This window comes from Chlorocebus sabaeus, chromosome 25, assembly GCF_047675955.1.
Source record: "Chlorocebus sabaeus isolate Y175 chromosome 25, mChlSab1.0.hap1, whole genome shotgun sequence".
Taxonomy (NCBI): Eukaryota; Metazoa; Chordata; class Mammalia; order Primates; family Cercopithecidae; genus Chlorocebus; species Chlorocebus sabaeus.
In genome coordinates this window covers 21860686-21885112 of record NC_132928.1, presented here as the reverse complement: position 1 = coordinate 21885112, position 24427 = coordinate 21860686, and the positions used below count along the sequence as shown (strand labels likewise).

At 39.6% G+C, this 24427-nt stretch overlaps 1 protein-coding gene across 2 annotated transcripts in view; it reads left to right on the top strand.

Annotated features, from left to right (window-relative positions):
• CR1 (complement C3b/C4b receptor 1 (Knops blood group)) overlaps nucleotides 1-24427 on the top strand; it is a 214650-nt gene that overhangs the window by 99283 nt on the left and 90940 nt on the right. Inside the window, exons 29-38 of one of the 2 annotated variants that reach the window (XM_073011538.1) lie at nucleotides 1914-2312; nucleotides 4274-4450; nucleotides 4536-4638; nucleotides 7006-7091; nucleotides 9136-9363; nucleotides 10477-10653; nucleotides 12596-12781; nucleotides 14688-14711; nucleotides 15722-15797; nucleotides 23518-23622. In XM_073011538.1, coding sequence (XP_072867639.1) covers nucleotides 1914-2312; nucleotides 4274-4450; nucleotides 4536-4638; nucleotides 7006-7091; nucleotides 9136-9363; nucleotides 10477-10653; nucleotides 12596-12781; nucleotides 14688-14711; nucleotides 15722-15797; nucleotides 23518-23622 — 1561 coding nt within the window. The remainder of the gene's footprint in view (nucleotides 1-1913; nucleotides 2313-4273; nucleotides 4451-4535; nucleotides 4639-7005; nucleotides 7092-9135; nucleotides 9364-10476; nucleotides 10654-12595; nucleotides 12782-14687; nucleotides 14712-15721; nucleotides 15798-23517; nucleotides 23623-24427) is intronic. The other variant, XM_073011539.1, reaches the window with a different exon arrangement.

Here is a 24427-nt window from a genome sequence, read left to right as displayed (position 1 = left end):
TCCAGTATAGAGAGTATTGTCCTTAATGAGTACATTTTAAAGGCGTTAGACAAAATTAGATCTATCTTTGCCAACTCTTACTATCTATCAGGTTACAATTCCACAAAGTAGGCTACTCATTTTCTTATTATTCTAATCCAAATAATAAAAAGAACTCTTCTTACAGTTCTTAGCAATTTCCCTAATCCTCTGGTCATTTTGAGTTCTAATCCTCCTTCAATTCTTTTAGGCTCATGTCTTTAGTTGTATTTGTTCTTGATTAGCTGACCCTCCATTTTTCCCATATTTTTAAATGAATCTCCAAAACTTTAAAAACATGAAAGAATGATTGCAAATTGGCAAAGTGTTATAGCTGTGAAGAAATCAGCATCACACACAGAATTGATGGCAGCAAAAGTAGGCACAGACTTCCAGAAAGCTAATGGCCAATATAAACAAAAGCCTGAAAGTCAACACCCTCTGACACATAATTCCGTTTCCCAGAATTTAGCCCAAGAAAATAATCATGAAATAGTCCCATAATTTTGGTCCAGAGATACTCAGTGCAATAATATTTGGGATAGTGGAAAATGTTAAACAACCTAAATGTTCAGCATGGTTTGAAAATAGCTAGTAGAAAAAATAAGTTGTATTTTAATGGCTATAAGTTTTTAAAAAATGTAAAAAAGTACACCATGAGGAATTAAAGGTTGAGATGCCTCATCCAAGTGGGAAGAGCATATCTGTGAAGCTACATGACTGATTATTATTCAGCCACCAAATATGGTAGTGTAGAACACACATCCATCCATACATATGCATGTATCCACATAAGTATCTAAGAGGATATAATTAAATTGTTACAAATAGTTATGTTTGAACCATCTTCATTTTCTTCTTTCTTTTTGTCCATATTTTTTAAATTTCCTCCAATGAATGTGTTCATTGTATTTACTAATATTCCTCCCCGCTAAATTAATATTGACTTTTAAAGATTAAATGAATGAGAATATATACAAAGTGCCTCCCATACCTGCCAAGAACTTGCAATTCTGTGAAATAATTCAAATTATCAAAGAATTATCAGTTTACTATACGAAGTTTTCTAGGCATGACACCTTTTGTAATGAAACTGCACATTGTGCACATGTACCCTAGAACTTAAAGTGTAATAATAATAGTAATAATAATAAAACCTTGAAAACATAAAAAAAGAAAGGAATGCAAAAAAATCTTACCATGACATTAAATGTTCTTTGAAAAATGGTTTTTAATGGGAGCATTATATTCCAAAGTTTGTATATTCAATAAAATATTTAATCATTCTTCTAAAAACAAATTTTACACTTCTACATTTATAGGTCAGTAATCATTTAATTGAGTCAACACTAGTTATGTGTGTATGTGTGTGTAGTCACTTAGCCAATATGTGAATACTATTATCTTATGACAGAACACAGTGTTCATTTATCATTTTATTGCCCCTACATCTGCCATTATTTCATTTTTCATGCCTTATCTTTTGTGTTTCCTTTGCTCTCTTTTTCTTGATAAATAATGCCAGAAGTGGTATATTTAACCTGCAAAGAGGTTACTTTAATAACCTATAGGAGAAAATGTCCAGCAGTAGATAAGTACCTTAACAATCTGTGATAAAATCACATGTATTATCCACTTAAAATTATAAATATGTAAACCAAAAAATACATGCTTTTTTTGGTGAAATACTTAACTATGAGCAGAACCAGTATCATACACACCTAAATTTCAACTAGGTAAAAATGTCTGATTATTAGCAAATATTTTAAGAAAATAACAGTATTGTAATTCCATTTAGAAAATTATTGGATTATTTGCATTTGGTATTTCAATTCATAGTAAAATAATTCATTATTTAAAAATAAGCTGTTTTACCACACTCTTCCTTCTCTCAGTCATATCTTGTAAGCCACCTCCAATCATATCCAATGGAGACTACTACAGCAACAAGAGAACATCTTTTCACAGTGGAACAGTGGTAACTTACCAGTGCCACACTGGACCAGATGGAGAACAGCTGTTTGAGCTCGTGGGAGAACGATCAATATATTGCACCAGCAAAGATGATCAAGTTGGTGTTTGGAGCAGCCCTCCCCCTCGATGTATTTCTACTAATAAATGCACAGCTCCAGAAGTTGAAAACGGAATTAGAGTACCAGAAAATAGGAGTTTCTTTTCCCTCAATGAGATCGTGAGATTTAGATGTCAGCCCGGCTTTGTCATGGTAGGGTCCCACACTGTGCAGTGCCAGACCAACGACAGATGGGGGCCCAAGCTGCCACACTGCTCCAGGGGTGAGTGTGAGCCATCAGTACTTTGCTGGGTGTGAGGGTACATATAGATGATAGGAGTTGCTGAAATTAAGGAAGAAGTGTGTAAGGAGTATGAAATTGGCATAAACACTTTAAGTATTATAGTAGCTTCACTGTCTGTTATCTCTGTTAACACTTGTCTCAAAGTAATGGCTTATTCTCTCATCTATATTAGACATATTTTATATGCATTTTTAAATTTACCATTTACAGCGAATATATGAGGTAGCTACTATTGGTATCCCCATTTTACTTTGAGAGAACTGAGTCTTAGTGATATTAAAGAACTTTTCCAAGGCTCTGACTCCAGAGCCTAATGATCATGTACAGTGGAATGTCTAATGAACAATAATGAGTAATAGTGATGATCGTATCTCTATCCCTGGAGTGGGGCAGTAGGCAAGTGAGCCATGAGGACCAAAATGAGAGCATCAAATCAAAAAGGCCTTGGACTTCAGCTCTTTCACATTATAACTGAAAAGACTGAAGCTCAGAAAAAGTGTTTCGCTCAAATACAAACAAATATATCTATATATACATATATACTTGATATATAATTATATATGGTTCAGATTAGGCTCAAATTCATTCTTGGAGGTTTGTTGATTATTTTGTTTGTTTGTTTGTTTGAGACAGGGTCTCACTCTGTTGCCCAGGCTGGAGTACAGTTGTACAATCATAGTTCACTGAAGCCTCTAACTCCTGGGCTCAAGTAAGACCCCTGCCTCAGTCTCACAGGTAGCTGGAACTCCAGGTACACACTACCACATCTGGCTAATTTTTATTTATTTTTAGAGACAGAGTCTTGCTATGTTGCCCAGGCTGATCTTGAGCCCCTGTCTTCAAACAATCCTCCTGCCTCAGCCTCCCAAAGTACTGGGATTTCAGGCCTGAGCCACCATGCCTGCATTTTGATGCCCTGAGAACACACCAATTGTCCTGTGCGTAGAGACAGCCAACATTTCGGTTAAAATATGGTCTAAGCAATAGATTGTATCACTAAAATGTCTATAGCTTTTTTTTTTTCTTTGGGGGCAGTTGTTCTTTTTGTTTATTTTTAATTTATTACTCTTTAATTTTTGTGGGTACATAGGTGTATATATTTATGGGGTACATGAAATGTTTTGATACAGGCATGCAATGTAAAATAATTATGGAGAATGAGGTATCCATGCCCTTAAGCATTTATCCTTTGTGTTACAAAAAATCCAATTACACTCTTCCGTTTTTAAATCTACAATTAAGTTATTACTAACTATAGTCACCCTGTCACGCTATCAAATACTACGTCGTATTCATTCTTTTTTTTTTTGTACCCATTAACTGTCCCCACCTCCCCTCCCTACCCTCACCCCCTGCCCCTGTGACTTTGTTCTTGATGCCTCCTCTCTTTGTTTAGCTGAAATGACTGGCTTAACACAGAGTGGGAAGAATTAGAATTGGTCACAGGGACAGAAAGGAAGCTAACAGTTCAGCCTTGTGCTGACTGAAAGAGGGACAGGGAGTGAGGAAAATGAAGACTAGGTGAAGGTGTCTGTTAGATGAGACCTTGGCAACAGTACCCCTTGCTGTTGCCTTACGCATGAGCTTGAGGGATTGCCTCTGTAGGAAATGGAAGAGTGGCCAAGCCACCAACACTCACGACTCTGTGCTCCATAACCAGCAGTTGAAAGCAAGAAGAATATGCTGCCTTGTAGTCTTCGGAACATGTTTCAGTAGGAAAAAAACACAGACAAGGTGTTGGAGAGACTTTGATTCTAGTCACAGTTCTGTTTGGTATCCTTGGTTTCCTTGTTAGTGACGTGCGGCTACTGAACTATCCATCTTCTCTTTTAATAGCTGCCCTCTGCAATGACGATTTTTAAGCTCTCTGGCAAGCATAAGACGTAGCAAAGGAAATTCCCCCAAAATTAACAAGTGCTCTGGAACTGTCCTTTCCACAGTGTGTCAGCCACCTCCAGAAATCCTGCATGGTGAGCATACTCCAAGTCATCAGGACAACTTTTCACCTGGGCAGGAAGTGTTCTACAGCTGTGAGCCCGGCTATGACCTCAGAGGGGCTGTGTCTCTGCATTGCACGCCCCAGGGAGACTGGAGCCCTGAAGCCCCCATATGTACAGGTGCCTTGACTCTCTGGCTTCCAGATTGCTCTGTTTCCCCCTCACATGGAGGTCTTACTCCTGTTGTTTTATTTTTTTCTTCTAGTGAAATACTGTGATGAATTCCTGGGCCAACTCCCTCATGGCCGTGTACTGTTTCCACTCAATCTCCAGCTTGGAGCAAAGGTGTCCTTTGTTTGCGATGAAGGGTGAGTGTGACCCAGGGTTGAGACCAAGGACTCTGTGGAGAATCACTCTCCTGAGTTCAGGGGTTAATCCAAACCAGGAGCTGACCTAGTAGGTAAGAAGTACCCAGAGAGATGAATTTATGGAAGGGTAGTTTTGAAATAAGGATAGGGACTAAGTGTCACCACTTTCAGAAGACAATGAGAAAATGGCACATACAGCTCAATGTCAGGTACAAACCTAAATACAGTCACTGATCTTGAGTACACAGTTGGAACTTGAAGTGAATGGGTATGTATTTATTTGGAGGCAAAAGAACATAATTTTATAAAAGCTGTGCTAGAAAAAAAAATGAGGAATAAGACAAAAATTGTTTGTCCCATGATAAGGAAGGCAAAGGTCGCTTAGGAAACTTAAAGCCAATCAACAGTGGAATCTGTAACAGTGCATGGGTAAGTGTGTTTTCACCCAATAATGTATCTTCAGGTCAGGAATGGCCAGTGTAATTCTTTTAATGCAGGATTCTTCTCGCCACTTTGCCAGCCAATGACTTCCGGCCAGCAATGCCCCTGCCCAGGCCTTGCATGGGCCCGGGCTCACCACAGGAAACACCACATCTACTCGGCCCACCAGGCAGCGCCTGGCTGGTGCTCTGACTCAGACCCCGGGGCCCCCACAACTGCACACTCAGCCCCTGGTGGGAGGGGGTGTGTGAGTGAGCGAGTGTGGGGTCCAGCTGGCCACTCCAAGCACCTGCACAGGGATGGGCTCCGAGCAGTGCTTGCAGCTGGACCAGGCATGTCGCACTGAAGGGAATGTGGTGGTGCCCCAACAGGGGTGCCCACGACCCCGAAGCCCAGAGGGGGTGTTACAGCACGCTAACAGCTCGTAGCATTTGATAATGCCCGCAGCCCAACAGATGGCGGTGTGTTTAACAGCTCTGTCAATCCTGTAGCCTCGCTCAGGCCTGCATCTCTGGGGCTGGCTTGACCCACTGCTGCTTCCTGTCACGTGGTGCAGCTGCCCTCCCATAGCAGAGGGCGGAGGGCCACAGTGTTACAGGCTTCTTTGTACCTGTATTTGGTGGGTCCTGAGTTCTTGTCCCACATCCAAGAAATATAAGGTTATGCTATCAATGGAAGGGTGAGGAGGGCAGAGAAGAGTTTTATTGAGCAACGATCTTAGCAGAGAGGAGACACGAGCGTGGTCCCCCAGATGAAGTCAGGGGGTCTCTCTCTCTCTCTCTCTCTCAGTGTGGCTGGTTCTGGGGCTTTTATGGACTCAGAATGGGGAGCCTGTGCTGATTGGTTTGTGAGTATGCAAAAAAGACTAAAACAAAGACACCACTCAAAGGTGGGCACAGCAGTGTAAAAAACCAATTAGGGAAGCGCAGGTATATGTAAAACAGATGAAGAGTGAGGAGCAAGCAGAGGAAAGCACACCAAACAGGAAGAGAGGTTTTCAAGCCAGTGCATGGATTTACCTGGAACTTGTAGCGAGGCTTTAAACTGTCTTCAACTTGAAGGTCGGGTTTCATCGGGATCCGCCCCATCTGCCTAGGGTTTGTCTGCCTCCTGCTTCTGTCAGTTTCAAGCGGTATTATTAGTTGTTTATGTGTATCCATTACTCTTGGTGGTGTGCACTATGAGTCTGGAGGGATAACCAGATTGGGCAATTAAGCAGTTATTTTTAATGATTTCCAAGGAATCTTTGGCATTTACAAAGTCCACCATCCAATAATGATGTCTAATTTCAGAATGATTTCAGATTTCAGAAGGGAAGCAGGATTCACTAATCAGTTGGGCATTTCAGGGCAGCAAAGACTCTTACCCCTACCCTTCTTTATTTCTTAGAGCACGTGGTTCCGCATGCTTCTGTGAGCCTCCTCTGGCCCGTTACAATTGTAGTGGCAAGAAGAACAGTGCCTACATTCTCTTTCTAGATGTTCCTGGCTTTGCTTACCAAATCAAGAGCTGTTCTGCCTCATGACCCACTAATGAGAATAAGTGGGATGTCAGAGAGCCATCAGTGAAAGATGGCACCTGAAGGTTATGGCTCTTGTGCCCATGGAGAAGTCTGGTTCTGTGTTCATGCCTTCTGTAGATGATGCTGGGCTATGAAGTTTATATGGCAATTATGCACATCAGCTCCAAATGCTTTGCTAGTCATAGGGTACCATGGTTCTTTAGAGTAAATTGGCCTTTGAGTTTCTGCCAGCTACTGAAGAATTCAGATTCCCAGTGAACTAAGACTTTAGCTGGGCCTGAACCTAAGAACCAAATGATAGTCAAGGAGGAAAATGGTAGTGAGGAAGCTGAGCATCTGTTAGTAAAGAAATCAAGGGAGAGATGGGAATTGCTCACACATTTGCTACGACTTTTTTTCTTTAGGTTCCGATTAAAAGGCAGGTCTGCTAGTCATTGTGTCTTGGCTGGAATGAAAGCCCTTTGGAATAGCAGTGTTCCAGTGTGTGAACGTGAGTAGAAAGAACTATGTGATTTGGATAACTCTCCTTATTTTTGTTTTCCAGTGTGTTTTTCTGCATGGAATCACCTGTTGTCTGGATCTTTACCTAACTAAATTACGGATAAAAATACTTCTTTGTTGGAAGAATTTCAAGAAGGGTCTTGTAGGTCTTCTCTGACATGTGTTTTTGTTACTAATCTGTAAATCACTTAGTTTAATGACAGTGTTTAATCTTGTGGGGAATGTGAGCAAGAAACTAGATGACATAACGGTGCCGCACATTTTAGTCATTTATTTTTAGTTTTCTTATCAAGGAGGAATCTTTCTTAAATGTTTTTTTTTTTTTCTTTTTTGAGACACAGTCACCCAGGACAGAGTGGAATGGTGCAATCACAGCTCACTGCCGCCTCAATCTCCTGGGCTCGCACCTCAGCCTCCTAGTAGTTGGGACTACAGGTGCATGCCACCACACCTGGCTAATTTTTGTATTTTTTGCAGAGATAGAATCTCACCATATTGCCCCAGCTGGTCTCAAACTCCTGGGCTCAAGATATGCTCCTACCTTGGCCTCCAAAAGTGTTAGGATTACAAGTGTGAGCAATCATGCCCAGCCAAATTTTTATGTTCTTTTATCCCCTCACATATCATAAACAATTTAGTCAGCTTCTTATTTGACCTGCAGCATTTAATGACATAGGGCTTCCCATGTGCCAGGACTTTCCATGAGTAGAAAAAGAAACGAATAGCGAGTGAATAGTAAAGACACCTCCCTACTTTCCTGGGGTGTATTTTCTTGAAGCAGACTGTGAACAAGGAAATAAATAAGTAAACAAAATTCTAAAAATTATAATACATAAAATGGCAGTTAAATAGGCATGTTAGAGAGAAAACAAAACAGAGTTACATGATAAATTAGTATGGTGGAAGGAGCTGGGATGATGAATCAGTGTCTGAAATGATGATTAGTGCCCTAAGTTTCCAAACCATCCGCTTAAATAAAATATGCTGAAATTCAGAAAAAATTCAGAAACTCTTAGATAAAAGTACATGTTTGACATACCAAGGCATTACTGATTGATTCTATTCTGTCTACTAAAGCAAGGCAAGAATTTTTCAAACCTTTTTTTCCTGATTATTGGAAAATGTTTATTTTAATTTGTATTGTGTTAAAATAACTTACAGAAATCAATTCAGATACCTTATGGTGAGTATTATGGTGAAGAACATTCAATACCTGAGGAAACTCAAGTATTCAACAAACTCAACCTTACAGAGACACATAAAGCTGAAAATAAATATATAAATAAACTTAGGAAAACACAAACAGGTAAAATTCAAGCATGAGGAGTCAATCATTGTTTGATGTACTAAGTCTTTTTTATATACATAATTCCGATAAACTTGGGCATCTCTTCATAAATTCATATCAAATTAGAAGCATCAAGTGCTTTTAGGGAAGGAACTGTTCTAAGCAGACTAAAAGGAGGAAGAAATGATGGCTAATAAATTGGAAGAAAGAAAAAAGGGCTCTTTGGCACCATTTAATCTGGGTAAAAAGAGCCTTACTGGTGTCTGATGACGCCATTGGAAATTTGGTGTTTGTCCTGATGATAATGGCCTTGAATCACCAAGAAACATTTACATTGCTAAAGATGATAGTTCATGATTATTAACGTTCATAGATTTCCTTGGAACTTATGGTCTCCAATGGCCAAAACTTTGTCTGTCTTGAACCTCATTGTCAACCTAGGAATCTTACTATGCCTGAGTTAAAGTGGGCAACCAAATGGGTCCTTTTGAAAAAATTAAAACAATTACTTTTCAAATTCATAATGAACATAGGTACCTGGGTGGCCCAGGAACACTTTGGGCTTTTGCAATAAACTGTAATTTAGGCCTCACATCAGTTAGTTGCCTCTCAACAAAAGCCTTACAGATTTAAATTCCATCCACCTTAGTTATATTCTTTCTAAACTCACAGTCACAGGTCACTATTATTTCAGTCATCTTAAGTGAAACTCTAATAGAACTTAAAGCTCTTGTTTTCTTTCTAGAAATCTTTTGCCCAAATCCTCCAGCTATCCTTAATGGGAGACACACAGGAGCTTCCCTTGGAGATATTCCCTATGGAAAAGAAGTATCTTACACATGTGACCCCCACCCAGACAGAGGAATGACCTTCGACCTCATTGGGGAGAGCACCATCCGCTGCACAAGTGACCTTCAAGGGAATGGGGTTTGGAGCAGCCCCGCCCCTCGCTGTGAACTTTCTGTTCCTGCTGGTTAGTACCTGCTTCCACATATCCTAAATAGGTTCAGAATATCGAGGTGAGAACCTCCATATTTCTATACTGGCAGTCATTTTTGCTTGTGAAAATGGCTTTGCTATGAATGTCAGAGACAGAACTACCTTGCAAGTGAATGACAAATGGGTTCTAGTAGGCACATTGTGTCTCAGTTGTTGGTATTCTGATGGTCCTTCCTATGGGGTGAGAAGTGTGGGATGGTAAGGAGAGAAGTGGGTGGACAGTGAAGAGAATTGCTGAGGTCCAGATTTTGTAGAGAATATTTTCAAAGTACTGAAAGCAAATGCTAAAGAAAATGCTCTTTTATTCTACGTCCACTACTGTGAGTTGTCTTTATCCTGGATAGATGGATGTGCTGCACGAAAAGTACACGATGATGACATAATTTACTTCAGAACTGATAGTGCTATAAAAGTAATTTAAGAAACTCAGATGTAGGGATTTATACTTTTTATGTTGTTTCCAAGGGTTTGTTCAAGCCACTGACTATGTTTATTTGGTCCTTCACCTCAATATTAATAAAGGGAACTCAGAAGGCCCTGGAGAAGCAGAGTTTAAAATTGTACTCTTAGCCTAATGGGTGCAGCAAACCCACATGGCACATGTATACCTATGTATCAAACCTGCACATTGTGCACATGTACCCTAGAACTTAAAGTATATATACACACACACACACATATATACATAAAAAGAGAGACTGTACTCTCTTTAAATATATACATACATAAAGAGAGTGTGGTGTTTTATATATATATAAAATGTGTGGCTATGACTGCCCACACCAGCTCCATCTTCCAGTAAGGACAGAACAGCACTGAATTGTTAGCTTGTCGATCCCTGTGGTACTTCCCCCATCTGACCCAGTTTGAAGTTAGAGACTGTAAAGGATAGTGTTTAAATGTCAAGAAGTCTAGGTTTAGAGAGTCTGTCTTTCACTGATCAAATAGGAGTGAGTGGCTTATGACCTGGCTGGCTCAGTTCTTCATGAACCTCTAATAGCCAGAGATATTGGATATGTTCATGTGTTCATATGCCTATGTTTAACTGAGTGTCTTTTCTTGTGTTTGTGTGGGAACTTGTTCTTAGCCTGCCCACATCCACCCAAGATCCAGAACGGGCATTACATTGGAGGACACGTATCTCTATATCTTCCTGGGATGACAATCAGCTACATTTGTGACCCCGGCTACCTGTTAGTGGGAAAGGGCATCATTTTCTGTACAGACCAGGGAATCTGGAGCCAATTGGATCATTATTGCAAAGGTGACTTATTTCTTGGTATTTCTTATTCTTGCTGGGTTGTATGGAACACTGATACATGAGGCTTATAAGGCTGAGAGACCACTGAAATGAGCATAATGAAAGGGATAATATTTTGTCCTCTTGGCAGCTGCTTTCTTTTCATTTACATAAAATTTATTTCATCTTACTAACTGTCCTCTTTGCATAGTCGATAGCAGTGCTTCTCCATCCAGAGCATTGACACAATCAGCTGGGAACCTTGTTAAAAAGTTTCTCAAACTCCATTCCATGGCCTCTGATTCTGTTTTGAAGTGGGGTCAAAAGTCTATTTTTAACAAACTCATCAGAACACTCTGATACAGGAAGACCACAGTCCACATTACAAGAAATACCACTTTGCCTTCTTGTTTCTATCAAGGAAAAAAAATACTGTAGGCTAATTTTGAGAATATTACAACTGAAAAGAAGTCTGTGCTTGAAGATGAAGGACGTGCTGATGGCTGGGCAGAAAAAGAAAGTAAAGCTAAGGATGAGTTGAACAAAATAAAGTAGCCTGTGTGCAGTGGCTCACGCCTGTAATCCCAGCACTTTGGGAGGCTGAGGCGGGAGGATCATGAGGTCAAGAGATCGAGACCATCCTGGCCAACATGGTGAAACCCCATTTCTACTAAAAATACAAAAATTAGCTGTGTGTGGTGGCACATGCCTATAGTCCCAGTTACTCAGGAGGCTGAGGCAGGAGAATCACTTGAACCCAGAGGCGGAGGTTGCAGTGAGCTGAGATTGTGCCACTGTACTCCAGCCTGGCAACAGAACAAGACTCCATCTCAAAAAAAAAAAAAATGAAATAAATTAATCAGAAAGATGTATTTTAAATTTAGGCCTGGCACAGTGGCTCAGGCCTGTAATCCCAGCACTTTGGGAGACCAAGGCGGGCAGACCACCTCAGGTCAGGAGTTTGAGACCAGCCTAGCCAACATGGTGAAACCCCGTCTTTACCAAAAATGCAAAAATTAATCAGGCATGGTGGCACATGCCTGTCGTCCCACGTACTCGGGAGGCTGAAGCAGGATAATTGCTTGAACCCAGGAGGTGGAGGTTGCTGTGAGCCTAGATTGCACCATTGCGTTCCTGCCTGGGTGACACAGTGAGACTCAAAAAAAAAAAAAGAAAGAAAGAAAAAAAGAAAGAAAGATGAATTTTAAATTCAGAATCATGATTTACTAACTTCTTTGTTCTATGTGCAGAAATGGGCCAAAAGTATACATTTAATAAAGAGCAGAGTGCCAGTATTTGTTGTGAAGCCTGGGAGAATTAACATGGTACTCTTGTTTCCTTATAGCATGACCCAAGTGGCTCCAGGGCTAGATCACCGTTAGCCTAATTCCTAATCTTTCCACAGCTTTCCAGTTGCAGAGCTGTTAATCAAAAGTGAATGCACAGTACATTCCATATTCTATTACTTTACATTAAGAAATGGGAGTCAAAACATGTTAAATTATAAGGCTTTTGGAGGAGGAAGATTAGTAACATGTTTAAAAACATACTTTTTCTTAGCCAAGGGCAAAATAGGTTTTGCAGTCATAGATCCGTCTATTCTGCAGTTAAAACCAACAATCAGCCGGGCGCGGTAGCTCGCGTCTGTAATCCCAGCACTTTGGGAGGCTGAGGCAGGCGGATCACGAAGTCAGGAGATCGAGACCATCCTGGCTAACACAGTGAAACCCCGTCTCTACTAAAAATACAAAAAATTAGCCAGGCATGGTGGTGGGCGCCTGTGCACCCAGCTACTTGGGAGGCTGAGGCAGGAGAATGGCGTGAACCCGGGAGGCAGAGCTTGCAGTGAGCCGAGATGGTGCCACTACACTCCCCCCTGGGTGAGAGCAAGACTCCGTCTCAAAAAAAAAAAAAAACAACAATCAACAATAAAATATCAATTTCCTTTTGATTTATCTAATTTCAGAGGTAAATTGTAGCTTCCCACAGTTTATGAATGGAATCTCGAAGGAGTTAGAAATGAAAAAAGTGTATCACTATGGAGATTATGTGACTTTGGAGTGTGAAGATGGGTATACGCTGGAAGGCAGTCCCTGGAGCCAGTGCCAGGCAGATGACAGATGGGACCCTCCTCTGGCCATATGTACCTCTCGTAAGTGCAAGTACAACGAATGTGGGACCTTCCCGTTCATGGTTATTGCTCATTCATTCATCCATATTGGCATCAAGTGTGGTGTGATGTTTATGGCATATGCTACCAGCTATGGAGTACAATATGAGCGTCCACCTCTTCCAAAAACCCCCAAATGAGAGTAAGGCCAGACTTTCTCTTCTCACACCTCTCACTCCAGCTCTGCACCTTTTTTGTCTGTGTCACGTGGTTGCATGAGCCACACAGTAATGATTTATTTACAGCCTACAAGCCTTAAAAGAAATGTTTTCAGCATGAGTTAGGGAGCACCTTCCAAGCTGCAGAGAGCAGCCGGCCTGTCTCCCTCACCACAGTAGGCTACAGGTTTTAAGCTAGCACAACTGGATAGAGCAGATTTAGAAATCATGTATCATTGAGCTCTGTAGATGAGTGGCCCTCTGCTGGCAACTGAAAGGTACTGCAAGATAGAAAATTCTACCCACATCGTGGAGCAGATGAGCAAAATTAATAATGAACAGCCTTTCTTAATCCAAGTTAGTGTTACACTTTCCCCTCTCCCCATCTCTTATGACTTTTATAATACATGGTTCTACACCAAGACTGTTCAAGATCCAGTTTTACAATTAATCCTGTAAATATGCTAATATGACTCACGGATAATATTTCTAAATTATCAGCTTGACACCCCCTTAATATCAAATTATATTCGCTTTTTTGGCAAAAATCTCACTGGATAACTTACTAAATGGCTTTAGAGTATTCTGAAGATCTGGCTGGGACTGACAGAAAACTCAGATAGTTGGGGAACCAACTGTATCAAATATTAGAACAAAATATAAAGCAACAATACAAAAGTCACTTTGCACCAGCACAAGAAGAGACATACAAATAAGTGAATGAAATTGATATTAATAAAATAAAGGGGCCGGGTATGGTGGCTCATGTCTGCAATCCCAGCACTTTGGGAGGCCAAGGCGGATGGATCACCTGAGGTCAGGAGTTCAAGACCAGCCTGGCCAACATGGTGAAACCCTATCTCTACTAAAAAATAAAAAAAATTAGCCAGTCATGGTGGCAGATGTCTGTAATCCCAGCTTCTCAGGAGGCTGAGTCAGGAGAATCGCTTGAACACAGTAGGTGGAGGTTACAGTGAGCTGAGATTGCTCCACTGCACTCTGGTCTAGGCAACAAGAGCAAAACATTCTTTAAAAATTGTCCATTAAATTAACAATAAAAAGGTTGTTAGGTGAACACCCAATGAAAAGCAAGGATGTGATGAAACTGATATTGTTGTGCGTTGAAGGTACTATTGTAAATTTGCAAAAACTCTTACGAAAAACAATTATGCAATGTATGTGAAAAATAATACAACTATTCCTGCCAGTTAGCCCTCCTAGAAATCTAATCTAAGGAAAAATATAAAATATTAAAATATTTTATTAAGCATTTTATTAAGGGTCTCATGAGACAGAAACCTAGAAACAACTTAAATGCAGAATAGAAGCCATTGAATACACTATGATGCATCTACTAGATTATATTAGTTAGCCTTTGCTGTAACTTGTATTTCTAGTGTATAATTAGGTGAAAACACACACACGAGAAAAAGTGCCAGAACAGAATGTATCAAAACATTTTTGGGGTACTAGGATTGAAGTGATTTTTTCTTTAGCTCTGTATTATAAATTTTCTTCTGTAATTGTATTAATATTAATTTTTAAAAGTCTTCTCTGAGTGCAGAAGGTAAAATGAGAGTATGTGAATGAAACCAATGACTTTTTGCATTAGAAAAAATATTAGACTGAGTCCTGGAGAAAAATTAGAATGACTTGTCACTGGCTGAGAGGTCCTGCTCAATCACATTGCATGCTAGAGTGACTTTTTGTGACTTTTGTCTTCCTTTTAGGTGCACGTGATGCTCTAATAGTTGGTAAGTTTCATGAAAGGTTTGCTGAGGAATTCTGGCATCTTTAACAGTAAGTACCTACCTATAATGAATGAAATGCAAAAAGAGAGATCAAAATATCTTGATTTGTAAAGAGATCAAAATATCTTGAGTTGTAAGTTCAACTAGAAAGAAAATAATGATAAGTTAGGCCACGAGATAGTGAAACTGGCATTGTCATATGCATACTAAACAACCTTCATCAAAGGCTCTTTACTGTCTTTGAACCATTACAAATGAATAATCATTCATCAGTGTCAAAAATTATTTATTTGAATGTGCTGGGAGAATGCAACTTCCTTCGGTTGTAACCTGAAGTATACTTCCAGATGGTGATCCTGCTCATTTGCACAAATAGAAAGCCATAAGACCAGTCTTCTGAGCCCATATCTTTGGTCTGCCTAAATAAGAATCATTTTGTAATAGAGTCTGCTTCCAACAGAATACTGTGGCATATTATTCCTACATCCCTTTTTACACATCTGGACACTGAGACACAGAGAGTTTATGTAACTTGCCCAAGACCACAGAATAGGGTAGCCTGGGTCTACCTACCTGTGGAGACTGTGCATTTTAACAGTCAATAAATGGACAAAGGACCTACATATATAATTCAACAAGAGAGAAAATTCCAGTATTGTCACAATGAAATGCCTGTGCATTAAGCCTTAGGCAAGACACACGGGCAGGGCCATGGAGAGCTGGTGGCCAGCTGCCCCATCGCGGTTCTCACTTACTTTTGGAAAAGCTGACGTTGGACTAAAGGTTACCAAACAGCTCAGATCACACCTTAACTATAATAATCCTGTGGGAGTAAGACTAATGCTATAGAAACCCAGAATAAAGCAGAATGTATAGTTACATCTTAAAAAAAAAAAAAAAAAAAAAAAAAAAAAAAGCATTGGCAATCTGTGGTGGGACTGGATACTAAGACAGAATTTAAAACCTATGAGTTATATTCTCCATGCATGTAATTACCTTGTTTTACTGCCTAGGCACTTTATCTGGTATGATCTTCGTTATTTTATTCATCATTTTCCTCTCTTGGATAATTCTGAAGTACAGAAAAGGGTAAGTATAGCCATATTATCCCAAGAAATGTAAACTGTACTTACCCCTGCTTGGAAGTCAAAAGAAAGTAAAAGACAAACAAACCCATTGCTACATAAACAGATGTGGTAATTCTTATAAAGAAGATCCTTGACACACATATAGACAAAGAGGTATTCACACTAAAGGAAGTATATAGGATACTAAGAACAATTTAAAAAAAAAAAAAAAAAAAAAAAAACGCACTTGGGCCAGGTATGGTGGCTCATGCCTGTAATTTCAGCACTTTGGGAGGCCAAGGTGGGCAGATCACTAGAGGCCAGGAGTTCGAGACCAGCTTGGGCAACATGGGAAAACCCCGTCTCTACTAAACACAAAAAAATTACCCAGGAGAGGTGGGACATATCCCTATAATCCCAGCTACTCAGGAGGTTGAAGCACAAGAATTGCTTGAACCCGGGAGGCAGAGGTTGTAATGAGCCAAGACTGTGCCGTTGCATTCCAGCCTGGGTGACAGAGTGAGACTACATCTCAAAACACACACACACACAAACACACACACAGAGACACACACACACAGAGTATTTTAAGAAGGAATTGAGTTTTACAGAAAGAGAAAGTAGGCAGATGGAGCTTTTAAAAAGTTGTTCATGAGGCTACTGATATCCTAGTTTTGCTAAGACATTGCAGACGCCTCCCTCTAAGCCCAGGTCCTATCACAGCACTAGAAGTTAGATTGGGTCACTTATGGCACACATATCATATGGCACACATACCTTATGGCACATGTAGTCTGCCAGTGGGGAATAATTGAGACTTTCCATTGGGTATTTCAATATATAAACAAATATTTTGTAAACACCATTAACTTTTTTTTTTTTTTTAAGACAGAGTCTTGCTCTGTCACCCAGGCTGGAGTGCAATAGCATGATCTTGGCTCACTGCAACCTCCGCCGACCGGATTCAAGCGATTCTCATGCCTCAGCCTCCTGAGTAGCTGAGACTACAGGCATATGCCACTACACCAGGATAATTTTTGTATTTTTAGTAGAGAAAGGGTTTTGCCATCTTGGCCAGGCTGGTCTCGAACTCCTGACCTCAAGTGATCCACCCGCCTCAGCCTCCCAAAGTGCTGGGATTACAGGTGTGAGCTACTGGACCCAGCCATCATTAATTTTTTAAACTTGAAAGAAGAAAAAACTTGCAAAGACTAAGATCTGAATAAAGAAACATCTTTGACAGGGAAAAGAACCTACACAGCTTTTGAACTGGTTGATTAAATTATAACAACATCAGTGAAGCCAGAATCAATAATATCAATGTTATATAGTTGATGAGCAAATTGTATACCCATAGAAAAACTGAATTTGTAACTTTTAAGTGAACAGTTTTCTATAGCAAATATTCTAAACAAATGCAGTTCCCGACAACAAGCTTTACAGAAATTGAAGTTTTGATATTTCACAAAGCTGCCAATATACTTTTTAAAAAGTAGTTTGTCATAGTAGATCTTGCTGTCAACAACCTGGTCAGGAACTCAATTTCGTGGGAAAATACTGAATGAGTAGAGATTTAAATTTAAATTTTTATCCTTCCTAATGTTCTCTATATTTTACGGCTTGACATATATCCTTTGCTCTTCTCCATTACAAAAAGGAAAAGTAAGTAGCTGGGCGCTTTATCTTAACAAAGTACTTGTGTCAATACACTTTTCCTCTTAAAGTTTCTCATTAAGTACCATATATTAGTGAGTTAATTTTTTTAAAAAAATTACTAAATCTGAATTAAAGAAGTTGGGGCTTCTAATTTCCTGTATCTATACCAGTCTCTAGTTGAAACCACACAGGGTAAATGATTATCTCTTCCTCTTGAAAATATTCAAGATACTTCAATATCTTGAAGATATTTGAATATCTCCACCCTTCTAACTATGTCATTCTTCATTCCTTATGGCCCATTCCTTGTTAATCAACTAAAGGGTCAGATTCCCAAGCCTAACTACTGATTTGTTTCACCCACATATTTTAAGATCATTTCCTCATATTAATCATCTTCAGGCATAAACGTGACTCAATAACCATTTCATAAAATTATTTCTTTTGAAATGATTATCTTGTATAGCCTAAGCAACCTCAGAGCATATACAATTTCTTCACGTTTTCCATCTCGTAAAACCTGCCTCCTATTTTTTCCATATTCTTTTAAAGTCTAATGTCCATGGCACAACCATTCTCTCTGACCAGTGGCTACCAGAAATGTGGCAGAAAGAAAGATCATGATCCTTGTTAGACTTAAAGGTCAGGGAGGTAAACCTCCTAAACATCTATGTAACCCACACTAAAACCTATTATATATGTGTAATCCAGGAAAATTTTTAAACATTTTCTAAACTTTTACTTTTGACCTGTTTCACTTCTTGGGACTGTAACTGCCTGAAGGGTTCTTCCTGCCTGTCATACAGACAAAACCAGTTCCCTGAGATCATGGTATATTGCAGTAAAGAAAGAGTTGAATTAACACAAGGCCAGTCATGTGGAAGAACTGGAGTTATCACTCAACTCAGTCTCCTCAAGAACACAGGGGCTACGGTTTTTATAGATCATTTGGTAGGAAGGGAGCTAGGGAATGGGTACTGCTGATTGGTTGGGGATGGGGGTGTGGGAAATGGTCCTCATGTGCTGTATCCACCTCTGGTTGGGGGCCACAGGACCAGCTGAGTCATGAGTCACAGGTTCAGGTAGAGTCAGTCAGTTGTCATATGCAAAAACCTGAAAAACATCTCAGAAGACCAATCTTACATTCTATATTAGTGCTGTTTTCTATAGGAGCAATTAGGGAAGTCACAAATCTCTGAGCAGTAATGGATTATAAAAACTATGCCTATATTTTAGCAGAGTTCAGGTTCCTCTCATAATCCTAAACTCTTGGCCTTTCATTAGCTTTCAGGTCCTGAGCAAGGAGGGAGCTAGTCTTAGGAAGAGACTGTTATTATCCTTGCTCCAAAGTTAAATTATAAACTAAATTTCTTTCATGGTTAGCTTGGCCTACACCCAGGAATGAGCAAAGCCAGCCCACCTGTAAGGCTAGAAGCAAGATGAAGTCAGCCGTGTTAGATTTCTTTCACTCTCATAATCTTTGCAAAGGTGGTTTCAGGATAGTGAGTGCATTTCTCTAAGAAAACACCATTGATTTTCTTGTTAGAAATAACACATAACTAAAATTGGGAAAAAGAAGTAATAAACTTAAATAATCAGAAGGCAGAAGTCCCTTCTCTTGGAAGGAGTTGGGCTGATTAATCATGCAGTCATACCTCCTTGAGTGGGTGTGGCCAATAGCTAAGTCGTTGTGGCTATGTGAGGAGGGCTGATTATTCCTTATCTGGAGCTCAAGCTTTCCTCACAGAAACACAAGGGCATAAAGGTCCTCATGGCAAAGAAGAAGGAAACCATGTGGGAAACGCATAATATGAGTGGAGAGTATTGTAGTGGTCCTCAAGTCAGAAGAGCTGTTTATCCTGGAGCTAAAAAAGACTGACAGAGATAGAATAGTGTAGAACAAGATGGCCTGCTTTACAGGCGAGCCACTATCACACCACACCTGGAGAGATTCAGGCTGACGTCTATCTTAAACACTGGAGACAATTCAGAAGCTGCATGAGCAGTCTAAAGACTTAGCAAGAAACTAAAATGAGACTGGGCGCGGTGGCTCAGGCCTGTAATCCCTGCACTTTGGGAGGCTGAGGTGGGTGGATCTCCTGAGGTCAGGAGTTTGAGATCAGCCTGGCCAAGATGGCAAAACCCTGTCTGTACTAAAAATACAAAAATTAGCCTGGTGTAGTGGCACATGCCTGTAGTCCCAGCTACTCAGGAGGCTGAGGCAGGAGAATCGCTTGAACCCAGGTGCTGGAGGTTGCAGTGAGCTAAGATCGTACCACTGTACCCCAGCCTGGGCAGCAAAGGCAAAACTCCATCTGAGAAAAAAAAAAAAAGAAAAACAAACAAAAAAAAAACAAGAAAAGAAACTAAAATGAGACAGAAATAGAAGGAATACACACACAGAAATGATCTCACCTTCTTTAAAATGCTCCTCAAGGAGGCCTACTTTAACTATCCTAGTAAAGGTGATATGATCCCACCCCCACATTCCCAATCTCTCTTATCCTGCTTTATTTTTTTATAGATTTATCCTCTTTTATTATAGTTAATTAAATAATTACATCCCATGTTTATTCTCTCTCTCCCTCAATGAAGTCGAGAATTTTTGTCCTATCTTCACCAATGGATACATAACAAATCTAAACTGTCCCTGGAACAAAAAGAGTCTCAATAAATATTTATCAAATGAATGAGTGAGCTAAACACCACTAAGAGTGTTACCACGAGGGGAAATTTCTGCCCTAATTCTCTACCAAGTTAAATGGTGCATCTTTAACTTGTCCTAAACTTACTCCAGGTTTCAAGGCTGCCCCTTGTTCTAATATACCAACTGTCTCAATCTGTTGGTATATATAGTTGGACAGCTATACCAAAAACTTATATAGACTGGGTGGATTCAATAAGCATTTAAGCTGGGTGCAGTGGTTCCCACCTATAGTCCCAGCTACTTGGGAGGCTGAGGCAGGAGTGCTGCTTGAGCCCATGAGTTTAAGGCCAGCCTGGGCAATATGGCAAGACCCTGTTCCTAAAAATCATTATTTCATTTCTAAAAACTAAGCATTTATTTTTCATAGTTCTGGTAGGTAGAGAGTCCAAGATCAAGGCAACTGCACATTCAGTGTCTGGTGAGGCTTGCTTTCTAGTTAAAAGACTTCAATCCTCACATCAGGGAAAAGGAGTGAAGGAGCTCTCCTGGTCTCTTTTCTAAAGGCACTAGTCCCATTCACAAGGGCTCTGCTCTCAGGATCTAATTACTTCTCAAAGGTCGTACCTTTGAGATCCTGTAGTAATTAGATCCTATAAATTTTCAACATATAAATTTGGAAGGATACATTCAGTCCATTGTACCAACACTGAATTTAGTAAGCACATCTGCTTAAACGATATCACTACTTGTTGATTTCATGTGCCTTCTCAATCCTCAGCTTTCTCTGATTAAGAATACCTGATTACTCTGCCCATTTCCTCTGCACCCTCCACCTTGGCCTTTCCACTCTCTATTACCACTATCTCTTGACTTCTTGGTCTCCACTATACTCCTCACCATCCCTGCTCCCTGGACTGTGAGCCCCTGTGAGCAGGGACCACCTATATCCACCCAAAACAATTTTTTTTAATGATTTTTTAATCTCTACTTGTACAGCAGTCAAGATTAATAAGAGTAGCAACGGTTAATGTATTTACAAAAACAGTTAACATGTTTATTTATAGATTTATTTACCATTTATTATCTTCTTTGGTCCTCAAAACAACTCTGTGAGGTACGTAGGCCCAATCGTATCGTTATCCCAAAGCATAAACACTTTAGGTTCAAAGAAATTCAGTGGCTTGTTTAAAAGCAGTAGGAAGTTGTTAGGAATTAGGCCTTTAGTCTGGATTATTTAACTCGAAATCTTTGTGCTAGTATTTTGACAACGTTAGTTTCCATTTCTGAATCTGACTCTATATTACTGAAAGTATCCAGAATCCAGAATTGTATATAGTACAAACCTAAAGTATTTTCCTTTTTTCTTTCAATATTCTTTTTCTCCCTATATTTTACTGAATTTGTTTTAGCTACTCTGGTATATTGAACCAGTATCTTTCTAGATAGCAGTATGCAATCTCTCCTTTTTGTTATTCTATATTCTGAGTTATTTGGCTATGAAAAATTAAGGTATTTCTTTAAGGGCATCTTTCCATGTTGAGATTTCCTGGCCTTTCACATAGACTTGGCAAGTTCTTCCGGTGATTTAATCTTACTGCCTTGATATTTCACTAGTTAAAAATATGCTGCCTGCACATATTGATATTTCATTGTGTATTTACAACAATAATTTGTGATAATGTCAAATAAGATAGGTCATGCACTGATCACTGAGGAATCATACTGGGTAGACTTCTTCATTCAGAGCCCATTAGTGCCTCTTGTTACTGCCTTGTACCCACTCCCATTTCTACACAAAACAGCCTTGTCTGCAGTCAAAATTTCAAAGTTCCCATTATTGTGATGCTTAGAGTGATAAACTACTTAAGGCCATCCTCTGTTAAGGCTCCCTGAATTTTCCTCTATTCACATTAACCACCAGTAACTAACCAGATAACTCTTCATTCAACATATACTCACCAAGATCATATTCTCCAAAACCCCACGTGCCACTCATCACCCAAGACCACTTTCAGAACATTACTCATCTTGCCACTTAATCACCACTCGTTGGAAGGTCACACCACCTGGCTACATACCCCTCCACTCTTCCTCACCTATGGATCTCAAGTGTTCCTTCCCTATTCTACAAAAACTCTGTCCCCTGAAGCAGTCTGCCTCTTTTTCTCAAATGATGCTGTCATTCTAATTTCCATAAGAAGGTAAAGAGTAACTCCATCTGTACGTCACCATCATCGAAGACCAAAGGTATATAAAACTACAAAGATGGCCACCAGCTCTCCATGGCCTTGCCCGTGTGTCTTGCCTAAGGCTTAACGCACAGGCATTTCATTGTGACAATACTGGAATTTTCTCTCTTGTTGAATTATATATGTAGGTCCTTTGTCCATTTATTGACTGTTAAATGCACAGTCTCCACAGGTAGGTAGACCCAGGCTACCCTATTCTGTGGTCTTGAGCAAGTTACATAAACTCTCTGTGTCTCAGTGTCCAGATGTGTAAAAAGGGATGTAGGAGTAAAGAGTAACTTTACCTTCTTATGGAAATAGTAGTATGTGTTGAAGTGAGTTAACTCTTCAAGCTTCCATTCTTAAATCCCTAATACCAATGCATACCTAACATTTCCAGGTACTGGTACTGTTTTATCATATCATTGATAAAAGATGAAGTGTTTATTAACCCCCAAAGAGGCAGTGTACCATACCAAGTGAGGACGAGGGATTTGCAACTGCTAAGGCCTGTGTTCACAGTCACTCACTCTCTATGAGACCCTGAGCAAGACACTTATCCTCAGTAAATTTCATTGTCCTTGCCTGTGAAATGGAGATAATAATAGTTCCTACCTTATTTAACATAGTGCCTCACTTATGATGCATGTCAGAAAATGTTAGCTATTATCTACACATGATTGTTATTACTGATATTAAAAAGTGAGTAAATATTACTTTTTACTGTCAGTTCTTAAATACCTTCATGACAGCTACTGCTGCTCCCCTAACTGTGGGTATTGCTTGTACAGAAAACAGAACATATATCTTCACTATAGGAGAAAAAGGAAGCCTCGTGTAACATTGCAGTGCAAAGTCATTCGTGTTGTGCAGCTTAAGTGTCAAAATCTTGATGTAAGACCCTATTTACTAATCAAAATTATGTCAGAAATAGTGAAATGTGTTAAGGCATGGACATCTGCCTATAAACAATTTAGAGTATTCTGACACAAAATATAGGATGATTTTAGTATTATTTTCTAATCTAAGTTTTTGGTTAGTATTAAAAGATGAGATTTGGTTATGATTTTCCTTTCAGACATCTTGCAAAGACATCAGGAACTTAAGGCAAATGATACCTTAAATTTCCAAATGCAAATTACTAATTTCTTTCAAAACAGATACTTAAACGATTAAGACAGTTTTTCTATTTTTTTTACTCTGCCAATTAGCAATAATGCACATGAAAAACCTAAAGAAGTGGCTATCCATGTACGTTCTCAAGGAGGCAGCAGCGTTCATCCCCAAACTCTGCAAACAAATGAAGAAAATAGCAGGTACCTGTATACATACTGAATTCAAAATGTTTTCAACAACTCAAATATCAAAAATGGAAACAAGACTTGAACATGATATTGTACTAGGAAGGTTATTGACACCAGAGAAGTTAGAAAGTACTTCAGGAGCTGGAAACTTCTTTATTTTTTTATAGGATGATTATTGTCATTTCCACTGATTTGGGGTGATCACTCTAAGTCAGTGCAGTGACAGTCACTACTCTTTCAAAGCATTCCTGTAATTTCCTGGATTTATGCTATGAAACTTTGAGAAGTAGTATGCTTTTCTTTTTCTTGTAGAACCCAAGCATTTGCTGCTTGTTTGTACCTCCAAGTCTTCCAGCTTCCCTTAAATGCACAGAGTCACTTTAATGTCCTCTGGAGACTTTCACTTTACCTCCCCAGCCTCCAACCCCCTTGATTTCTGACTTCCACTGAATTCTCTACTTCATTTGGCCTCTTTGACTGCCCCTTCTTTTGGTCCTCATTCCCTTGGGCTTATTAAATGCCTAACCTTTCATTCTACCTATTCAAAGCAGGCTTACTGCAAGCTGTTGTGTAGTACATATTGCTGAAGATTTGGGGTGAAAAGGGAAATTATACCATAATCGAAAGTGGTATATATCAATATTAGAAATCACTGAACTAAAAAATAACTGGCACACCAGGGACCCGAAAACTTCCACCTGTGAGCCAAATCCAGCTGGCCACTTATTTTTGTAAATAAAGTTTTACTGGGGCACAGCCACACGCATTCGTTTGTCTACTGTCTCTGGCTCCCTTTTATACTACAACAGCAGAGCTC